This window comes from Aptenodytes forsteri, unplaced genomic scaffold, assembly GCF_000699145.1.
Source record: "Aptenodytes forsteri isolate BGI_AS27 unplaced genomic scaffold, ASM69914v1 Scaffold83, whole genome shotgun sequence".
Classification (NCBI taxonomy): Eukaryota; Metazoa; Chordata; class Aves; order Sphenisciformes; family Spheniscidae; genus Aptenodytes; species Aptenodytes forsteri.
Genome location: NW_008795371.1, coordinates 4,869,875 through 4,891,090, shown reverse-complemented (window position 1 = coordinate 4,891,090; position 21,216 = coordinate 4,869,875). Strand labels below are relative to the sequence as shown.

The 21,216-nt window shown below is 37.7% G+C and overlaps 1 protein-coding gene across 2 annotated transcripts in view; it reads left to right on the top strand.

Moving 5' to 3' along the window:
• Positions 1–21,216, top strand: part of PIAS1 (protein inhibitor of activated STAT 1) — a 38,237-nt gene that overhangs the window by 9,527 nt on the left and 7,494 nt on the right. For both annotated transcript variants that reach the window (XM_009280407.2, XM_009280408.2), the window contains exons 2-10: positions 4,874–4,958; positions 5,586–5,633; positions 7,124–7,214; positions 8,123–8,257; positions 11,417–11,522; positions 13,026–13,099; positions 18,275–18,435; positions 20,254–20,384; positions 20,704–20,881. In XM_009280407.2, coding sequence (XP_009278682.1) covers positions 4,874–4,958; positions 5,586–5,633; positions 7,124–7,214; positions 8,123–8,257; positions 11,417–11,522; positions 13,026–13,099; positions 18,275–18,435; positions 20,254–20,384; positions 20,704–20,881 — 1,009 coding nt within the window. The remainder of the gene's footprint in view (positions 1–4,873; positions 4,959–5,585; positions 5,634–7,123; positions 7,215–8,122; positions 8,258–11,416; positions 11,523–13,025; positions 13,100–18,274; positions 18,436–20,253; positions 20,385–20,703; positions 20,882–21,216) is intronic.

The window sequence follows — 21,216 nt, the reverse complement described above, 5'->3', positions numbered from 1 at the left end:
TGAGATTCCAGTAAGATGAGAAGTGGATTTTTATATGGCTTGTCTGAAACTGTTCTTGTTGACACCCATTTAATTACGTAAGTCTGCTTGAAAGCTTTTTATTATACTTTCAAAACCTGCCCTTTCAAATCTCTGAATTTTTCAGGAAATTCTTTAGCAGCAAGGTAAAGCGATGCTTGTGATTCATGTTTGTTTTTTTTTTTAATTACTGCACCTTTGTTCTTTATATGTAAATTTAAAAAACATATAAAAGTCCGTTAGAGATTTGTGCATTGTACCTCCTTTCTGAGATTGCAAAGGAAACATGGCCTATAAACCACTCTTGACTAATCCTCCAAGCTCTGTACCATTCAGAGTGTGCTAAAGAAAAGCTGTTAAAACTTAATAATTCATAGTTATGAAAAAAAAAAACCACCACCCCAAACCCCCCCAAAACTGTTCCTGGCAACTTTCTTAAGAATGTTAATATTAACTCTGTTGTCTGGCTAGATTCCAGCTTTATTAGATTATAAATTCTGTTTTAATCCACTTGGTTTTCAACTGGAGATCTATTTTTGCCTTTCTTTTGTTAAATAATGATAGTTGTTTGCAGGGCATGGTTGCATGTTTCTAGCCATCAAAATTATTTTCTTGTATAAAACTATATATTTGCATATTTCTGGTTTTAATCATACTCCAGAACATTAATGATGTGCTTGACTTGCCAGGATCTGTTTGGTGTTCCTAAACACAGCAGATACACCAGATGAATTAATAGAAATCTGTTAGCTTTTCTGCACTTTAAATTCCAGATTTCCAATGTCTCTTCCTGAGAAATCTGAAGTCGTAGAAATAGGGGAGTTTGTATAGTCATAGATGAGCTCGGAAGCCTAGTGTTTAATAGTAAAGCTGCTAAATTAACTCTGTTTAATGTGTTCTGTTGAAATTTTCATGCATCGTTTGTAGGGTAAGTAGATCTAGAAATAATAGATAGGATATAAAAAGATTGCGTGAAAAAATATGGGAGAAGATCAGAGAAAAACACAAAGAAAAAACTTACTTCATCTCCCTTCTAGAGGATGCTTTTGGTTTTGTTTGCTGCATGTCCTCCTTCCTCCTAGGCAAGTCCCAGACCTGCAACCAAGGTCCTCCTCCCTAACCTGCCCGTTCCATGTCCCCTGTCCCCCCAAGACAAAATCCCTCAGAGCTTTGGTTTGCAATAGCATGTCAGGCACTAAAATAAATGGGCAGTTCGTTTTCAGGTATGGTAAACAGTCTTTATGAAGCTATTGACTTTTCCTTGCCATATTTAACTGACCTCTGCTTGAATTAACTTGCCATGATTTTGCAACTGGAGGGTATATTTTGCCCTATCTTGCTTTCCGCAGCCTGGCTGGCAAATGCTGTTAGGGCGCGGGGAGCCAGCTTCCCTGCAGCACGGGCAGGTGGGAGGTTGTCCCCGTGTGTTGGTGTTAGAGTGGCAACTGTGGGATCTTAACTGAAAACTAGAAAATGGAAGTAATGCTTTTAACCACCACAGCCCTTGTAAAACTGAACTGTGCTTTCCAATGTGATAGCCTAGTATTTTCATTGTTGTTCCTGGCCTCTTTTACAAGTCATTTTGTGTCTGGGTTAAACTGATTGTGTTTGTTCTTTGCATAGCTTGTTCTCGCCATTTCTTAATACTGTGCTGAATGTAGATTCAAATTATGTCTTTATAATTTGCTGAAATGTGCCTATTCCTAAAGGTTAGGCTTGCTTACGGTAGCACACACTGAACTGAGCAACTGGTGTTTAAAATTGCTGTTTTTCCAGTTGGTAGTTACACGTCCAAGGGGCAGAGCTGTATCCTAATACTGGTTCAAGAGCCTGACTGCAGCTCTCTTAGAGTAATGTAGCTTCTTGTCTGTCTTCCTCTGTCTGTACTGCTCAATCTGTCAAGAGTTTTGAAATCTTTTGATTGGCTTTTGGATCATCTTTGCCTAATTAACAAGTTGTTTCTTCCTTCTTTGCAACTTGGCCATGCTCCCGTGGTAATCACAATGATTGCTTGTACACAAAAGCAATGTATTGAAAACATGGCATGTGTATATTAATGATGTTTTACAGTGAAGAAAAGATCAAGCAGCATGTGATGAAGTACATCTCTGATCACTGGGGACTATTGATCTATCAGCTCATAGACTTTTGCTTACAGTTATTAAGACGAGTGCATATGAAGTTAGTAGCCAGCGTAAGAAGAAATGTTGGAGGCCTTTTTGTTCTTAGTCTAAACTGACAGTGTTAAAACCAGCCAACCAACCAGCTTCCCCCCAACCCCAAAGCCTTCCTCCTTGCCTTTTTCATTTTAGGTGGATTCTAGTTAAGAGTAAAATCAGTAACTGTAACGTGCACAACACAGTTATTCATAATGCTTACGTTTCTGTGGTATTTTAACAGTTACAAGTTTGAAGTGGCTATTTCTGTTGCAAAAATTTTTGATTCAAGCAGAGGCTATTTACTGTCTTGTAAACATGCTAGAGCTATAGCTCGTGAAGAAAACTGGAATTATGAAAGCTCCCATGTCAGCACTGAAGAATGTACTTTTTCATTTTCTGCCATTTTAATGTGTAATGCTTTAATTTGGCCAATGAGCATGATGAAACTGAATATAGAAGTTAGAAACCCACTTTTCGAGATCACATATCACTCTTTAGCAAAAGTAAGTCTTGCATTAATACCAACCAGTAACGAACAGAGGAAAAGGATTGACTTTTGGGACCTTTGCTGTTTTGCTAACAGTTATTTTGCTCTTCCCTTCTTTCTAACGCTTGAAAAAAATTCATATTACCTGCTTGATTCTTATCTTTAAATTGGGGGTGCTGCAAAACCGAAACAAGCAAAAAGATGAGCAGCTGAAAGGGAAAAAGATTGCTTGGGAAATTTGGGTTTAGATGACTTCTTTTGATAATTGCTGTTTAACTTCTTAGGATAATTAAGTTTTAAATGAAGGTAGCCTTAGTTAAATGTTCAGCAGCCTTGTTCTTCAGTTAAAGGTGTTGAACTTCACAACAAATGTTTGCAAAGACCATCCAGAACTTCTGTGATAAAGCCAGAACTGACAATTTCTAGGGTAAAACAAATAATACATAGGAGGAAAATAAAACCAACAGATGAAGACCACCCTTAACCATGTAAAAATATGAAATAATAACTTGAATTCATTCAGTTTTCTGGTCTGCAGTGCGTTATTTAACTTTGCTAATTCATCTTTTGTTGATTACAGTATATAATTCTGATCTTTCCATTTATAAATAAAAACAGGTATAAAATTACATTGAAGACCAAATATTATAACAGGTTTTCATTGTTAATTGTATGCATTGTGTTTATATTTCCTGCAAATTCTTACATTGTGATAACATGAGTGGCTGTCACCTTAAGCCCTGCATGTTTCTCATTTGAAGAAATGTAATTAAAAATGTATTAAATTAAAAATAGATGTTGGATACTGCAGGCATGAGTGTCTAAAGAGGCTGCATCCTGCACCCTAGCCCAGATGGTGCTTTTGGACATTACAGTAGAACTTATTATTGGGAAAAAAAAAAGGAAATATATGCATATAAAAGTAGAAAAAGTTCTTTATATAACTTAATGCTGTTATAAAGATTTACTATTGCTAGTATTTTCACAAAAGTTGCTGTTTGGTATATATTACCTATTCTTGCCCATCTAGCTTTAGAGCAACTGATAATGAACTGCATGTGGTTGTTGCATATAATGTAATAAAATGTACAGATCTTGTAGCATTGTCATACAAGAAAGATGTAATTTTTTGAGATTACTGCTGTTAATATTTATACTAAGTCAATGTCTATTCTATTGTTGGTTCCAACCTACCACATGCTGTTTTTAACAAAATATCTGAAGTATCACCCTGAAGTATTCACTCATCTGTCATTCAAGGATGAGTCAGGAAGTGTATTACAGTAAAACAAAAAATGATAAATTTATCGAGTGTTTAATACACAATATAGTTATTCATAACCTTATAAAATTATTAAGAATAATGAAAATGGCAAGCTGCTTAAAACTTTCACTTCAATACATGTGTTGATGAGCATGTTGAGCAGTTCTCTGGGGAGATGCTTCTATTTTATTTTATTTTTTTTTTTAAAGTCATTTTCATTGCCATTGTGTATGGTTCTGTACCGCAATGGTGCCTGTAGCCCTGGTGAATGGATGTGGTTTTGATAGAAGCACTATTTTGGAGGTGTTTAACATTACTTTGATTTTCAGCAGGTGCATTAATTCTTAAGTACTGTTTGTTTTGTTATGGAGCACTATGGCACAGAGTTGAAGGACTTTAAAACCAGATTTCATACTTGCGTATCTCATGAGTTGTTTGCATGTTATATATTTGGTGCATTTAACTCCATAAAATATCTTACTGAAATGTGAGAAGTTGCATCTGTTGTACTTCTCAGTCACTCTGTATACTTTTACAGGCTAATCCATGGTCTTGTGTGTTAAATGAAATAAAAAAGTGATTGATGAGAATTCCTAAGAATTTTTTTTTATTTAATATCAAAAAACATTTAGCGTTACATTACCATGACTGATAGAAAGCCTTAAGCTGATTTGTCTTAGCTTTGCTGTTATCTGTATCACTTTTTTTAATGTATACTTTATATGCATTTAAAGTTTGTTTATTGTATTTTTATTTACAGGAGAGTTTAAATGGCAACTTTCTTGCTGGCTCTAAAATTATTTACAGAAGCAGATGTGTGTTACACTATTGGGCTTGCTATAAAAATGTGGTATATATATGTAGACACTTTAATGAAAGGAGATAATTCTGTTAATTATTCTCTATTTGCTGTTTTTAAAGTGATGATCTCTTGTTTTCTTCTAGCATCAGATAATAGTCAGCGATTTCGAGAAACCTGCTTTGCATTTGCACTGACGCCACAACAAGTGCAGCAAATCAGCAGTTCAATGTGAGTGAGTTTGATCAGTAATACAGTATTTAAATAAAAATTAAAAAAGGAACTAGTTTACCATATTTTTCCTTTTGAAATGTGCTCTTAAAGAACACAGATGTGTGCGTGGTACCTCAGAGAACGCTTTTCTGGGGAATTCTTTTCCCCTTTGTATGTAAGCTGATGGGGAAAAAAAGGGTGAGGAAGAGAGAATTAAATACCACCACTGTCCAGCGAGTATTGGGCAGGTTTCTCTTGTATTAACCGCTGTACAAATACATAACTCTCCTTCCTGCAGCCCTTTCTCACCATCAGTCAGATCCTTTGTCGAGTTCTATGTTTATTCACTATAAAGATGTACTTCATAGTGACCCATCAGAATTTTCTTTATAGCATACAAAAATAAGGAAATGGTAGAGGTCTGATTAGAATGTAATTGATTTATTTACCTTGAAAAATAAAAAGTGTACCTTTTAGTGTGTCTTGAGAGTGGTAGTTTGACCAGAAGAAGGAAAGTGTGGTATACACACTATATATACTGGAAAGTGTGGTTTACATACATTGAACTTACAGCAAACTCTGAGAAAATATTGATGAACCTGTTGTATAAACAATATGTTTTAACCTGTGTTCTGTTGTTTCTAGGGATATTTCTGGGACCAAATGTGACTTCACAGTACAGGTCCAGCTAAGGTATGTATTTGTATCGCCTGTTCTTGATGCTGTTGTTTTTTAAAATATATCAGATATATGCTCCCCAGCAGGTTGGGCTTTCCTTTGTGGAGAAGAGTCTCATCCAGTTGTTTCCTTGGGAAAAGCTTACTGTTGGCTGCTTTGAAAAGGGCAAACTTAACTACTTGTCCTTGTTATATGCAGCTTTCCTGAAGTTGTTGGTGGCCTGGTATCTGGCGTGTCAGAATGCTGCATGTACTTAGCTATAGCCAGCTGATTTTCTTCAATTCATTATTTTAGATTGTGCATGTGCTCCTTTGTTTAACTCCACGTCTGTCAGATTCCAGGTGCCTGGGCCTTCAAAATCTACATGCAGGGAGGTTTATTTTTCCTAGCAGATATGTCAAACCCAGTGTTTGCTGGGCATGGCAACCCAAGGTCTACTTCTCTTCAGGCAGTGGCAGGCAAGACTTTGGGAATCACGAGATTGGGTCTTAACCTGTTGGTTATTTTAGAGGCTTTGACAAATGTATCGTAAGTTGATTAAATCCTGTGTATCCCTGTAATTCTGTGGAGGGCTGTGAGCAGAGCTGACTTCAGAGCTTGCTCCTGTCAAAAACAGCTGTCTTGCCTTTCATCCCCTGGTCATGTCTGCATGGTGAGCTGTTAACTTGCCAGACAGAAAGCGATTGCTTTTGGGTCTTGCTTGTTAGGATACTTTATGCTGATCAGCAAGTCGGGTTGGCTTGGTGTTGGGTCAGATGGACAAAGGGACAAGGAGAGCATGAGGAAAAATGGGCACAGAAGGTAGCTCCCCCTTTTTGAGACCAGCAGCCTGTTAGGCTCAGCTGCGTTGAATAGCTATACCCTGATGTGATGGTACATTTGTGTGGATGGGGCAGGTCCCCTGGAATGAATCCAGTGGTGTTGAGAGGCTCTTTTTGGTTCTTTGAATGCCTATTGTCTGTGATCTTGGCCTACACACATTTCATAGGATAAGGAAGGGCGTGTCTTATTTTGGTTCCAGCAGCAAATAAGCCTGTCTGAACTTAAGTAAATAAAACTGTCTGAACTTAAGAGGCTTGACATAGGCATGAGGATAGCGTTTGATGCTGTGGCTCAACAGCTGGCTGGTTTATTGAAGTTGGAGGAGGAACAGTTGAAGAGATTGTTTTCTGAAACCCTGGTCTTGTATCAAGAGATCAGGCTGGAGAAATGGTAGAAAGAAATTCGGATGATCTATCTTTTGTAACAGAAACCTGCATATCTGAATGAGTGAGAGTCAGTCTGAGGAATTAAAGAAATCTGAGGAGGAACCTACAGCCACCTTGATCCCAACCTGTAATTTGGGGGGGCTTTCCTGCTTAATGATCTGTACAGCTAATTTGAGGACTGTTTTTAGCAAGATTTGTCATGCTTTCATAACTCAGTGAAAGAAAAATTCATTCTAGGAAGAGGTGATCTTTAAATCACTTTAGAAGTGAAAGATGATGGAAGCTCTTTGCTTTTAGGTTTTGTTTATCAGAAACCAGTTGTCCACAAGAAGATCACTTCCCACCCAATCTGTGTGTGAAAGTAAATGGGAAACCATGCAGCCTTCCAGTAAGTAAGATGTTATTTTGATATACATAATTGGATAGCGTTATTAGGAACTGTCTGTCAGAAATTAGCCTGAGAATTCATCCTAACCTTTGTTTTCACATTTTGGAGCATTTGCATGAAGATGGATAGATGAATGGAAAAGATAGTTAAGTAAATTGTTTCTCAGGAGACCAGCCAGTAGATCCAGAAGATTAATTTTTAAAAAACATGACAGTAAATTTTTATGTTTGAGAAACATCCAGTGAGTCTGGCTGAAATTGGACTCTGTTTTGGAGGTTGTCTGTGCAGGGAATGTCTATTCCCATCACTGACCAGCAGGACTAAAGAGAAAAACGCCAACTTGTAGTACTGGGGCAGCGCACAAGATGAGACTGGGCAATGTTAGTCAGGCAGGTTGAATAGCAGTACTGAGAAAGGAGAGGTGGCAAAGGTGCCTTTTAATATTCCAGTGGGCAGGCTTAGGATTTGGAAAGTGCAAGGCTCTGTGTAAGGAGAAAGGGCTTGTAAAACACCTGATACTTTATTGTCTGAGAGAGAGAGAAACGCCAACTTGTAGTACTGGGGCAGCGCACAAGATGAGACTGGGCAATAGGCAGGAGGCAGGTTGAATAGCAGTACTGAGAAAGGAGACGTGGCACTTTTAATATTCCAGTGGGCAGGCTTAGGATTTGGAAAGTGCAAGGCTCTGTGTAAGGAGAAGGGCTTGTAAAAACACCTGATACTTTATTGTCTGAGAGAGAGAGATACATATATTTTTTATATATATATATATATCTTTAAATTGAAGGGGGCGCCTGGTTCAGGTGAGACACAGCTTTTATTGGGGCAGGGTTGTGGTGAGAGGGAAGAAGGCAAAAGCAGTATTTATTATTTCTTTTGCTGAGGGGAAAAAATACTTTGATTTCTAGGGCTATCTTCCACCAACCAAAAATGGTGTTGAACCAAAGCGACCTAGCCGACCAATCAACATTACCTCACTCGTCAGATTATCTACGACGGTACCAAACACAATTGTTGTTTCATGGACTGCAGAAATTGGAAGAGTAAGTAACTTTGGTACATAATGCTGTTTAAAGCTTATTAGTTTCTGCTTTGGCATCTGTTTCAAAGATTTGAAAGATAAGCAAGTTTAATTGTGCAGAAAATACTTAATGGTTTAGCAGTAGACTGTTCCTTCTTTTGATTGTACTACTTCATGCTAGGCAAATACGACATGCTCCCTTAGATCAGTAGCCCTCAGATTTTTTTGTGTGATCTATCCTTCTTCACCCCCCACCCACCTATCTTTGTGAGTCATTGAGGGCCCAGATAATAAGATCAAGACATCTTATAAAACTTTTTTTGTTTGTTTGTCTTAACTTCAGACTTCAAGCTCTTCCTGATTTTGGGGACTTGACAAACCTTATCTTGGCTTCAACTTGCAACTAGCATGTGACATTCAGTACAGAGTGGTCTTTTATAACTGCGTAAATGTGGACACAAAACATAGCAACTCAGCAGGGCCCAGGAGATTTAATTTGCCTTTTTTATATTTCTGTTCTCACAACGGCTATCCTTTATAAAAACATGCCTTTTAAAATATTAAGTATAACTTTTTTTGTGTCCGTGGGGAGAATGTTACAATTGGTATTATAAGATTGCTGATGTTCCACTGGACTAATTAAATCTGGAACATGCTGCAAAAAGTTACTTCAATAAATTAGTCTGTGAATTAGTGCACTGCTTTCACTGATGGCAAAAAAACCTGCTAGATACGCATTACAGAGTCAACATGTACTTGAAAAAACGGTGGCTTTGCCATTGCAACCATCCTGTTTTTAGAAGTCCGGAGAATTGTCCTGAGATGGAACTTTGTCCAAGAATTTGTCAGTGCACAAAGCCCAGGATTCCTGAACCAGCGTGGAAAAATGCTTACAGGCCAATCATGCACAATAGCCAGTTATAAAACACCACAATGGTATTTCATGATGAATTTCTTGTGGAGCGTAAAACAGTCTCCATTCAGATTATAGAATAAATGATGGCTGAATGATTTTTTTTTTTTTTTAAAACCCTCTTTTATCTAATGAGAACTGCAGGTATCAGAAATAAGCATTTAAAAATGAACCTGTTTCAGTTTACATCGCAGAAGTGCCTGCACGCAAGTTGATGAATCCTGGTTATTGCTCTGAATACAGTGCTGCACTTTTGCTTAAGAATACCAGTGAAGATTTAGGGAAAAGAAACGTCACAGGTCTGCATGGACTCTAAGCTACTCTCTTGTGAACTAGCTAGTTTCTCAGGCTTCATAGCTATTTCAGTTATAAAAACCATATTGGCTAACTTGTAGCTTACAATAGAAAACTGAAGAGAGTGGCAAATTCTTAGTGTATTTCATGAGAATTAGATGCCAGTCAGAACTTCCCCACTCATGAGATGCAATGCTTCCTAAAGTGATTGTTTGAGACCTTGACAGTTAAATGTGAGGAATTATTTTATATTTGGATGTGCCTGTATAGTACAAAATTTGAATTCCCCTCCTCCCCTTCCCTTAAGAGTCGGTTGCCTGTCTCAACTGGTGTACTCTACCTTTCCTGAAGTCGTAATTGTGATTTTTACACAATCTGTTTCAAGAGCCTTCTGTACAGGATGCCTTGGGCAAGTTCCTAGCTTTGTAGATTCAAGCTGTTGGTAAATAATTTCACAATGTTAATTACCATTTTTCTAACTTCTATACTAATTGAGGCATTAAACAAACAAGTTAAAGCAGTAGTGGTTTTTAACGATGTGAGAAGCATTCATTGTAAGAATAAAATATTTAAAATGTGGTGTTTCTGATGCTATTTCGATTTCTGTAATTTTATGGTAAGATATATTACTGAGATTCCATCTTCGGATTCTGGTGGCATCCTAAATAATGGTAGATGTCACAATTGTATGGATTTTTTTTGTTTTGTTAGTGGAAACATATATGGCAGTTGCTGGGGGAAAACTTTAATTTTTCAATTTAAAGTGTATGAGTGTGGCTACAGGTTTAGTGAATACTGTTTATATCAAAAAGTAATTGATATACCCTAATGTGAGAACACAAATTTTGTCCTTTCCATTTTGGGGGTGTGGAGGAGACAGGGGTGTTGCTGATGAATGCACAGTACAACATCACGTTTTTAGAAAGACAATTACCTGCTGCTGTTAGTAGCTTACAAGAAAAATGAGAGCTTCAGAAATCTCAGACTGTGGTTTGAAATCTGTTAGCGATGCCAGGAGGAGCCGCTCCTCCTGCCACTCCTGCTCTGTCCCTCTAGGGAAGGCTTACCCTGCTTACAGGGGAGCTGGCAGGGTAGATGTTTGGTCTGCATCTGACCTGCTTGTATGCCAAATTATCTTCTGTAGTGGCAGAAGGGAGCATCCCTGGCTTTTTGCTGACACCGATAAGGAACATTTGCATGGTCTGTTCTGTTGAGACCGATGCGGGGAAGTGACCTAACCTCTTCCAGAGGGGAAGGACAGACAGTTGGGAGTGGTGACTTCTTGCCCGCTCTGGCTAGATTCACTAGAGTACATCTTGGCCCCACTGAACTCTTGAACTCTTTAACTGCCTTACTTCTGTTAAGCTTCGGCAGTGAAGTTAGCATTTCATAGACAGTAAAAGTGCAGGAAGATAAGAAAAGAAAGTTGAACAGTGCATCCAGACTGAGTAGGAAATACTGCAGATGATGCATTTTTTTATGTATTGCTTTTGAAGAGGCATCACTGCTGATTTTCCTATTTTGAAAAAGAAATAAGCTTTTATTTAAAAAAAAAAAAGTTTTGGTCATATTTATCACGTTTGACCTGACAGCTTCCCTTAAATGTATTGACACAACTGCAGTACCTAACATTGATGTAAAATTACTCTTCTTAAATGGGCTGTGGACTGCATGCCCTCAGTTAGATGTAAAACTTGTGGAAGTGTCCTAAATGCTGTTTTAATAGCTTGGTTTGCAGCTAAATCTAATTTCAGTGAAGCGTGAAGTCACTTTTGTTGCACCTCTAAAACTCCAGCCCTGTGAACTTTCTGAAGCACGATGGGTTTTCTCTAGTCTTGCCATCTAAAGTCTTGTAACTGCTTTAGAAACACAGTGCTCTGTAGTCACATAACAAATTGCATAAGCGTTGTATAAAATACAAGCTATCTTTTGATTAGAACAGTTTTTACTTCGATGTTTTGTTCTGTTTTCTAGAACTATTCCATGGCAGTCTATCTTGTAAAGCAGCTGTCCTCTACGGTGTTACTGCAGAGGTTGCGAGCAAAAGGAATACGGAACCCTGATCATTCTAGAGCACTGAGTATGTCTAATGTACTACTTGTTTAAAAAGGAAAAATAGCTTTTGTAAAAGGAGATTTGAAATAGGACTGTACTAACTGAGGTTTGGACTTCCTACAATTCTCTGGGTTTTGAGAATCTGATAGTGGTGTTCTTTGTATTCAGTTCCAATTCAAAGACTCAGAGGCCTTTGTTTTTACTAGGAGCCAGTCCAGGAACCCTGTTGACACTGTGAAGGGAAAAATGCAAGAGAATCTCTTTCAGTTCAGCCATACTGGCTTTGTTTCTTCAGAATAGAACAACTGTATTTATACAGTTAACTGGTAATTCAGTACCTCAGGCAAGCTGAACTAAATGCCTGATACTGAACCTTGATGCTGACATGCTGGAGGAAAGTCTCCATCAGCACAGTTTTTGTTCCTTTGGCATGGTGTTGTGGAGTAAGCTCCTGGAGAGAGAGTGTCTAGCGCAATACTCCTCCCAGTCCCCTTCCAAACTTAAGTGTAAGATTTGCTGCTTTGTTGTTTTCTCTGACAAGTACATGTTGGTATAGGTTTGTATAATAAAAATGTAAGCAAAAACTGCTGCATGTTTCTTTTTCAGGGTGAGGGTGAAAAGACCAACACTTGACAGCTAGCTGTTGGTCATACTCTTTAATGCTCAGATAATGTGTGTTGTACACAGCACAGGACCATCTCCAAAAGGGAAGAAATTAGTCCACCAGTAAATGCTGCAAAGCCAGTGGTATATAGTGCTGGGCATTAGCTTGTGCTAATGCAGTATGATGATTTAAATGCACAAAAGTCTAGAGTTTCCAGGTGGCTACTGCTCTTTGTATACAAGGCGAGAATGAGGGTGTAGGTACGGTTCATAGAGCAGGAAGAACATGGAACTCATTTGTTCATTTAACCAATGACTGCTTATAAAACAGTCCTTAACAGTAAAAGTAGAGGATGGGTAGAGATGAAAGACTTCTGTAGTGCTAATATTTCACTGCAGTTACTGAAAACCCCAATTTTCTCAGGGTACTTCTGATTTCCTATTTCTCAATTTGCTTTTCAATTTTAAATCACAGAATTGCTTGATGAGTATTTCAGAGGTTTACAGTGGTGCTTGTCCATGTGAGAGTTACTAACACTTTTTTTTTATGTGCTTGAAGTTACCAGTCAAGACAGTGTGGCTCGTCTTGTCAGTAGATTTTAAATAACTTCCAAGTACAAAGTTGCATGTATATGAAAAGAGACATCTCTGTATAAATACATTTTCTAGGGATCTTGGTTTAAGATGAGCTTTTCCTGCTTTTCACTTTCTTAAATCTTGTCGTTTATGATCTTTCTAGAGAGTAAAGACTGCTTACGTTACATGTTTATTGTGTGAGTCTGAAACAATAGTCACTGCTGCTTGCTTCCAGTAGATAGGGCAAACAAAGTTTAGTACACAGTTTCAGATTTGTTTCATTTCTCTATCATCCAATTTGTGTTTTAAATCAACTGTAAAATAAACCTTTTCTTCTTTCAAATAACAGTTAAAGAGAAACTGACTGCTGATCCAGACAGTGAAATAGCAACAACAAGCTTAAGAGTTTCGCTTCTTTGTCCAGTAAGTTTTTTTTTTTTATTCCCTCAAAACTGATTCTGATCAAAATGTGGCTGTTCTGGGACATGTTTGGTAGAGGTTAGCTTGTGTTTACCTGTCTGTTAACTTTGTGGGGATAGGATCCAGTGCTGAAGTCATCTGTCACTGTGCTTAAGCATGTGATACACTCCTGAGAAAATGAGTATTCCATTAACTTGAAAACGCTATTCAAAATTATATGTAAGCATACATTTAAATCTGTCACTAGGTCATCTGAGTGTACAGTTTGGGTCCTTGATTGTGGTAAAACCACTCTCAGTGGTAAGGTAGGTGAATCTGACTATTAAAAATAGCTCTTCAGCCAGTGTCTGCAGTCAAAGAATTGAGCATTTTTTAACTGAAGTTAAAACAGTATTCTCCCACTGTATTCAGTTCCAATGAATGTGGGAAGTGGCAGAGACGTACTGTATTTTGACCTACTAATTGTTTTTTAACCAAGTAGATGCAGAGATAAGTGGTAGTTTATACCTGGGTTTATGTTACCATTGGTAAACTGCACAATATTAATACTCTGTGCACCTTTTTTTAATCTTCGGGACTTCGTCCTCTTGTTTCAAGTACCAGGTACCTTCAGGATACTTGCTCTCTGTATTGATTGACCCAGTATCTTTATTGCAGTATAACTTTTTAGCCTCTTTTTGAGATTAAGGATACATCTGTTTCCTGGTTTGGCTCAATCTGCTCAAGCTTGACACGAAATTTTCAGTTTTGAAATCTAAAGAGGAAAACTGGCTTTATTCTTGCAAAATTGAAACTTACTGCTCAAGCTGTTAAATATGTTCTTACACTCTACCAATGTAAAGATAAACTTTTAGATATATAAGCTTTGCTTCGTAAAAAGCACAACTGACATTGTGGTTACTTTTTATATATATTCGGTTATTATAAATTTTTAAATATGGTATTTTCATGATCTTCAATCTTAAGACTTTCTCCATATCAATATAGATGCTAACTAAATAATAACACATTTATAAGGAAGATAAAACTCATCTGTAAGAAAGATATAGGGATTGCATTTACAAAATCCTGATCTGTAAACTTAGAACCTCATAACCTATAATCTTATAAACCTATGAATTTGTGTCACATCGAAACTGCTGCAGATTTGGAACGCTGAAGTATTTCGGGTTCACACCTGGCAGCTTATTTTGCCGAGTTGTTATAGTTGAATTTTTGTTGTGCTTTGTTGTGCTGTTAGGAGTTTGATCTACAAAGCACAAGGATAGTCTTGTTGGGTTTTTTGTCATTCTTTAGGCACAACATTCTTACCACTTAAAATTAGCTTCCAGTGCAGACAAAAATAATAATCCGTTAGTAGGAATTAAATGGCTGTAAGAGTTTAGAAGTGCCTATGTTTTAATTCATTATCTTAAATTAATCTTTATGCATCTTCTAGAATTACAGATTTTTACTTCAGTTGTACTTGATTTGTCAAAACTGGCACTTGGCAGTTATGTTGCTTTATAGATCAATCCATGGGAATTTTCTGACACACTTCTGTTTGTCCTGATTGCCTCCATTACTGATAAAAGTTCTGCAGTGCTTTTAGATGCATTTTTTTTCTTGATGACTGCGATTCAGATGAGTTAATATTAGAGCAGGAATATCCTCTACAATACTGTTTTTAGGACTGCAAGTTTGCTAATATCTAAAGATGCCAAATTCTATTTTGCTTTCTCGGAGTTCTGCCAGGGGTAAAAACAAAACAACAATCAGACATTAGGATGCAGCTCTTGAAGTCCTGCCTTTGTCAGTATTTCCTCTTTAAAAAGTACTACTTTTCTGATAGACATACAAAACAAAGTCTATAGCAGATTGTTTTGAGCATATTTGTGTCATTTTAATAATGTCTACAAAACATACACACTTGACTTTTTTTCCAGTATGTTCCTCATTCAGTGCTGTCTGATTTCACTGTAGCTCTTGGAGTAATCCATCATTGCAAAGGCTCGTTGGGACAGAGACAGCACCTTTCAACCTGTCCTGTGAATAGAAAGGTTATTAGCATGATTCAGACTGTCCTCAGGTCTGAATGTAATTTTATTATAGCCTCCATGTTTTTATTTGCTAATTTGTAAGCATTTGGCTCAGGGAGAATTTTTTCGTAAATATTTTGTGCTTACTTTCTAATGCTTGAATGGACAGTGTATGCTATGAAAGTACGCATTGAAAATGCTGATTTGGTCTCCCAACAGCAGAACCAAAAATTAAAGAATGATGCATCTTCAGCTCTCAGTTGTTATGGGTGTGATTCTCTCATGAGTATGCTTCAATAAAATAAATGGAATTGCGTATCTGGATGGGGGTGGCAGGTTTAGACTCTATAACCTTTATTTTGCCCTAAAAAAAAGTGCAGAGCAAGGCAGCTTCCTCTGAATTTGCTCTGGATTGCTGCTGAGCTTTTTTTAGCACAGAGGCCTGCTCTCCTTCCGAGACCGTGGAGTACAGAGAAAAAGCTGTCCTTAACTGTTGGCTGAATCTATCCAAGATACAGCAGGCAAATGGACTGGACTTAGTCTGTATTTCAGGAAGACACTTGAATTCATGTTCTTTTTTTCCCTTGAAATAAAAAGAAATAAATCACAGGCTCTGCAGCCGGACCAAATACTTAACTGAACAAAAATCCCAAATCTAGCATTTTACTGTAGGTTTTGCAGCTTTGTCTAGAAATCCTTAACTCCTGTTCTGGGTGCATTTTTTTAGCCTGAAAAGATAGTGATGTTTTGTATGGTTGTAAAAGAAATTAATGCAGTGTTTCTTTGGCTGCCGACAGGCAGGAATCAAAACAGTAACAGTGTTGGGAAACACAGTTTTTCAAAAGTTGGGATGCATCCCTTCTTTTATGACCTTTTCTTTTGTCAGTTCTGACACAGCTTGGCCAGTATGGCAGAGCTGATCCAGGAGGTTCAATGCCAAAAATGGGAAAGGAGACATCAACTTCTTAACGCTGAGTATGCTGAGTCTATCTGCATGCGTATGGCTTCGGTTAAATCCAACCGCTGCTTAGAAATTAAAGCCACAGTTTTTACACCAAAAGCTTGTGAAAATGTTTCTGGTTTAAATCTGCTTTTTTACTCAGGAGACAGGTATTTATGTTCTTCCTGCAGCACGTGTCTTCGACCTTCCTTATTTTTATTTTGCATCACATAGAAGCATCCAGGTTTTCTCTGATACCCTTAACTCTCGCTAAGCTAGGAGACTCTTACTGTGCCCAAAAAACAAATGAGCCATTGACCTACCATCTGGGAGATAAGAATTCATAACAGACATGGATCAGGGGGCCTTGCTTTGTTGGGGGTTGATTATGTGATAGAAATAATGTGCTTGGTCATGGATTTTGGGGGAGGGGGTGCCAAACACATGGCACATACAGCACCTCCTGCTGTCTGAGCTCTCCACCACCATTACTGCAGGCTCCCCGGGGAGTTCTCTGCTCCCTTCCCATCTGGTGGTGAGTTTTCTGACAGTGACTGAGAGCCAGAGGGAAGAAAAATAAGCAAGATCCTGAGGTCTAGCTGAATTTGCTGGGGATGGGGTGGAGGGATTTCTGCTTACGGAGGATGCAAAAAAAAAGCATCATGGAGGAAGTAGTGGACTGTGAGTAGAGCCTTTGTTCTTGATATTGTTTTTAGTTTTCTGATATTCTGAGATTGAGTGCCATCCTGTGGCACCCATCTTGTATTGCTCAGAATCAGCATGACCACAGTGCTTGCTTAAGCCGCACTAAAAACAGTTCCTCCTACTATCTGCTGCTAGAATTGGCTGAAGGTTTTCAAATGATGTCATTGTGTATATTTCAGTCAAATATATATATAACTTCAAAATACTCAGTATAAATAGTTCTTAATAAATAATGGGTTTGGTTTTTTTAATGTGGGAAAAGTCTTGTTTAGATGTTCCTACTTTTTACCTTTAGTGTGGTCAGTTAAAGCCCCTCCTAAACTGCAGCGTAAGCACTTTGCCAGAAAACAACTGCTTGTTTTTTTTGAGGAGAGGAAACTTTTTTATTTCAGATTAATATGAAATGCCTTTCACTGTCTAATCAATTTTGCATTCAATGTAATCATATGTTTATGTTTTATGGTCTGGGTTAGCATTGATTTGTCTAATCCAAACTAAGATATTCCTGTTCCACAATTTAGCCTAAACAATCACTGTGTGTAGCACTCCTATGTTATCTGCTCAGCTTAAGCGCTCAGCTGTGCTTTTTGTATTAAATTTGTGGAAGCTTTGTGCTGGCCTGCAAAACCTCGCTGTCCTGGCCTTTCTACAAACTTGAAGGAAAGGATGGTCCCCATCTGAAAGTGTACTTTAGAACTCATTTTCTCCTCTCTCATCTTCCATTAACATTTGCAGGCTCTTTGTAGTGTTGAAAAGGTATGATGATGATATAGGGGATAGTCAGCTATTTGTGTTTTACATAAGAAAAAGGCAGTGAAATTTCAGGTTAGCTCACAACTGTATACATAGTGGTGTTTATCACAGCAGGAGGAGTATAAAATAGTTTCTTAATACTTAACAGGTGTGACTTATTTTGTGAGTAGTCACTTTCTGACAGTTCTTTAGAGAAAGTAGTGAAAATGATGGAGTTAGAGAAACACGTCAGGAAATGAACCATAATCCTGCGAATGCATTTCTATATGCTTGCTTCTGTGACTGTAAAATTAAACAAGTAGTTCTGGTAGTGCCCTGATGACTGAGATACGGACATCAGCTTGAATACACACTTTAACTGTGAGTGAATAGGAGAGGACTGACCCATGTTCATCAGCTTTTAAAATACTAATGAAGGAGAATTCTCTTTTGTGGTTCGTCCAGGACACTGGTATGTTACAGGTGCTCTGTACAGGACTCTATTTTGTTATGGGGAATATGGAAGGATGTAGTCTTCAGTTTCCTTGATCAAATGTAGTTAAAAATGTGATTTTTAGTAACTTTTTCTTTTATGTGATAACCAAACGTACAGGAAGGAGGGAACGGTGTATGTGGCATATATTTTAATCAAAACTCGGATTTGTGAGAGTTCTTTCTGGAGTAAATCTTAACCTGTCTCTGTCTCTTTTCAGATAGAAAAGCCTTGTTTGTTAATTTAATACCAAGATGATGTAATCTTGGGTTTTTTTTCCTCTCTTAAAGCTTGGTAAAATGCGGCTAACTATACCATGTAGGGCCCTGACTTGTTCACACCTGCAGTGTTTTGATGCCACTCTGTATATTCAAATGAATGAAAAGAAACCAACCTGGGTTTGCCCTGTCTGTGACAAGAAGGCTCCCTATGAACATCTCATTATTGATGGGTAAGTAAAACTTGAATCAGAATGAAGGATGTACCTTACACTCTCTGCTTACTGTTCTTGTGCTGCACAGAATACAGTGCTCTGAAATCTTGGTTATCTGGCTGTGACCTGCTTTAAGTTACCGTGTCATTTAATTTCCCTGCTGTTGGTGAAGGGAACCTAGGTTCCTAGGTTCCTAACTAGGTACCTCTTCATTCAGTATTCTGGAAGAATTGTGGTCATCAAACTGTTAAAGTTAATAATATTGAAAGGTATTGCTTCTAATCGTAGGTAAATTTTTGAGCTGTCCTGCCTAAAATGGTTGTGGGTTGGTTTTTTTCAGTATTCCATAGTGCTGGGTCCCTAGGTGAAAACAGCACATGTTGTCTTTTCTTTTAATGGAGCAACTGCACAAATCTGGTGTAGTTGATAGCAAATGTTCATGTTAGATCAAATAAATACTGCCACCCCCCTAAATGCATGTACAATTCAGTGTACAACTTCACACTTGGGGAGTTGCTATATATAGAAAGTGACATAGAGATTGATTCCCTGGTACTGCCTACTTGCAAAATATTAAAAAAAACAAATCTAGTATTGGTCTCCATGAAGAAGTGCCAAGTAATGTATTCTTGGGTTTGCATTTTAATTCCTTAGGCAGGAATCTTCTTTCCAAAGTGTGATAAAGGAGGAGAACAAGTAGAGTCTTCTGAGAATACTCTCAGAATGTTTTACTCAAAAAAAACCCCACAAAAAACTCCAACAACCAAACAAAAAAAAAGCCAAAACAAACAAAACCCCAAAAAGCAAAACTAAAACCCCTGAAACAAATGGAACCCCAGAAAACTGCCTCACAAATGATTGAGTTTTTTTAGTGAGTACGTGCTTCGTTTTGGTGACCTGCCAGTGAAGCATAAGACTGCTTGGGATCCCCTTTAAGGCCTTGCAAAAAGCTCATGAAGAGACACTGAGGGCTTGCACAGGCTGCTTTGGATTCATGGATCCTGAGATTTACAGGTCCTCTGCTTTGGATCAAAGCTGTGGGGTTCCTTGTTCTAGGTTTCAGCCTAAAATAATAAAGAGTAGGAGTAGTAATAATTAAAACAACGCATTTTCCTTATTTCTTTTTGTGTTGCCAGGTGCAGATGATAGAGATTAGGCGATATAATTATAGCATCCCAAAGAGAAGGTTATTTCTAGAAAATGTTTCAATATGGGAAAGAGTGAACTGTCTCACTAATTAAAGCAAAGCTCTTTCCTACGCAGAACCACATGAATAGTCTTGGTGAAAATCTGGATTTCCCACTGGGAGTGATGTGGTGCCAGGATCCTAAAAGTTTTAGGAGATGCAGCTAGGAGAAGAGACTGCAAGTTTAGATTCCCATGCTCAGCTTTTGTTAGGAAGTTTTTGCTTATAAAGAGGTTTCAGGAAATACTAGTCCTTAAATACTCAGCTACATGGACTCCTTTAAGATATGGGCTTCCTCAGTTAAATATTATCAAAGATAAATATGGGTAAGAAGGAGGGGGTTTTTTTTAATGCTAGTTCACATTCTTCCTTCGTTTTGGGAAATGGAGAGTTCTGTGTCATGAGCTCTGCAGGATTCCACTCTTACAGTTCTTTTAAGTGAACGTGCAGATTTTTATTTTAGATAGTATTTTAAATTTTTCAATGACTTCTTTTTATCAAGGAAGCAGACGAGAGAAGGGTAGAACAATGAAAGCTTTCAACTCTTTTTAAACACTAATTCAAACTTATACTGACTAATAAAGATATTGGAGGAAAAAAAGGAGTTAAGCTCTTTTTGAGGACTGATATTAAATGTTTTTGATTGGCAGGTTGTTTATGGAAATCCTGAAGTATTGTACAGATTGTGATGAAATTCAGTTTAAGGAGGATGGATCATGGGCTCCTATGAGATCGAAGAAGGAAGTGCAGGAAGTAACTGCATCTTACAATGGAGTTGATGGTAAGTCGTGTTTTGGGGTATATGGACTGAATGTCATGCTGTTGAACTGTTAAGTATTGATGTTCCTTTAATTTTTCAAAATGCTAATTTTTGCATGTATGTTTGTAGCTTTTAATGATCATTTGCGAGAAAGATTACTTGAGTAATACCTGTTTGGGGCTGATGGTACTTTTAAGTTATTATCAAGGTTATGTAGTTTTGTTGTCTTTTATTCTAAGTTGTAAGCTTTATTTATGAAGGCATATAATAAGCTGTGATGTTATGGTGATTGTAGTGTTGTTGTAAGCTACAGCTTATAATGTTGACTTACTTTGTATAGGATGCATAAGCTCTTCGTTGGAACATCAGGTGTCTTCTCACCAACAGTCAAACAAAAATAAGAAAGTAGAAGTGATTGATTTAACCATTGATAGCTCATCAGATGAAGAGGAGGAGGAACCATCTGCAAAGAGAAGCTGTCCTTCCATATCTCCAGCATCACCATTAAATAATAAGGGGTGAGAATAAAATATGCAGGACAATGCAGAGAGAATATACTCATGATGGAGAGTAGTAACAAATTTCAGAAGAAATTTATCTAGACAATTCTGTATTTGGATTATATCCTGATTTAGTAGCTTATAGCAAATGGATTTGGTCTCAGGTCACAAGGCGTGAAAAGATTGGAATAACAACTTTGAGTTAAGTGTATAACACGATACAGTTTTTAATTGTATTTATACTCACTGTATTTATACTCACTCGCAGAGGTGATCAGCTCCGGTGAAGGCGTGTCCTGCAGTGGAGCGGGGGATCGCGGCGTACGGGGGGGTTTCCTGAGCCGGGGAACCCA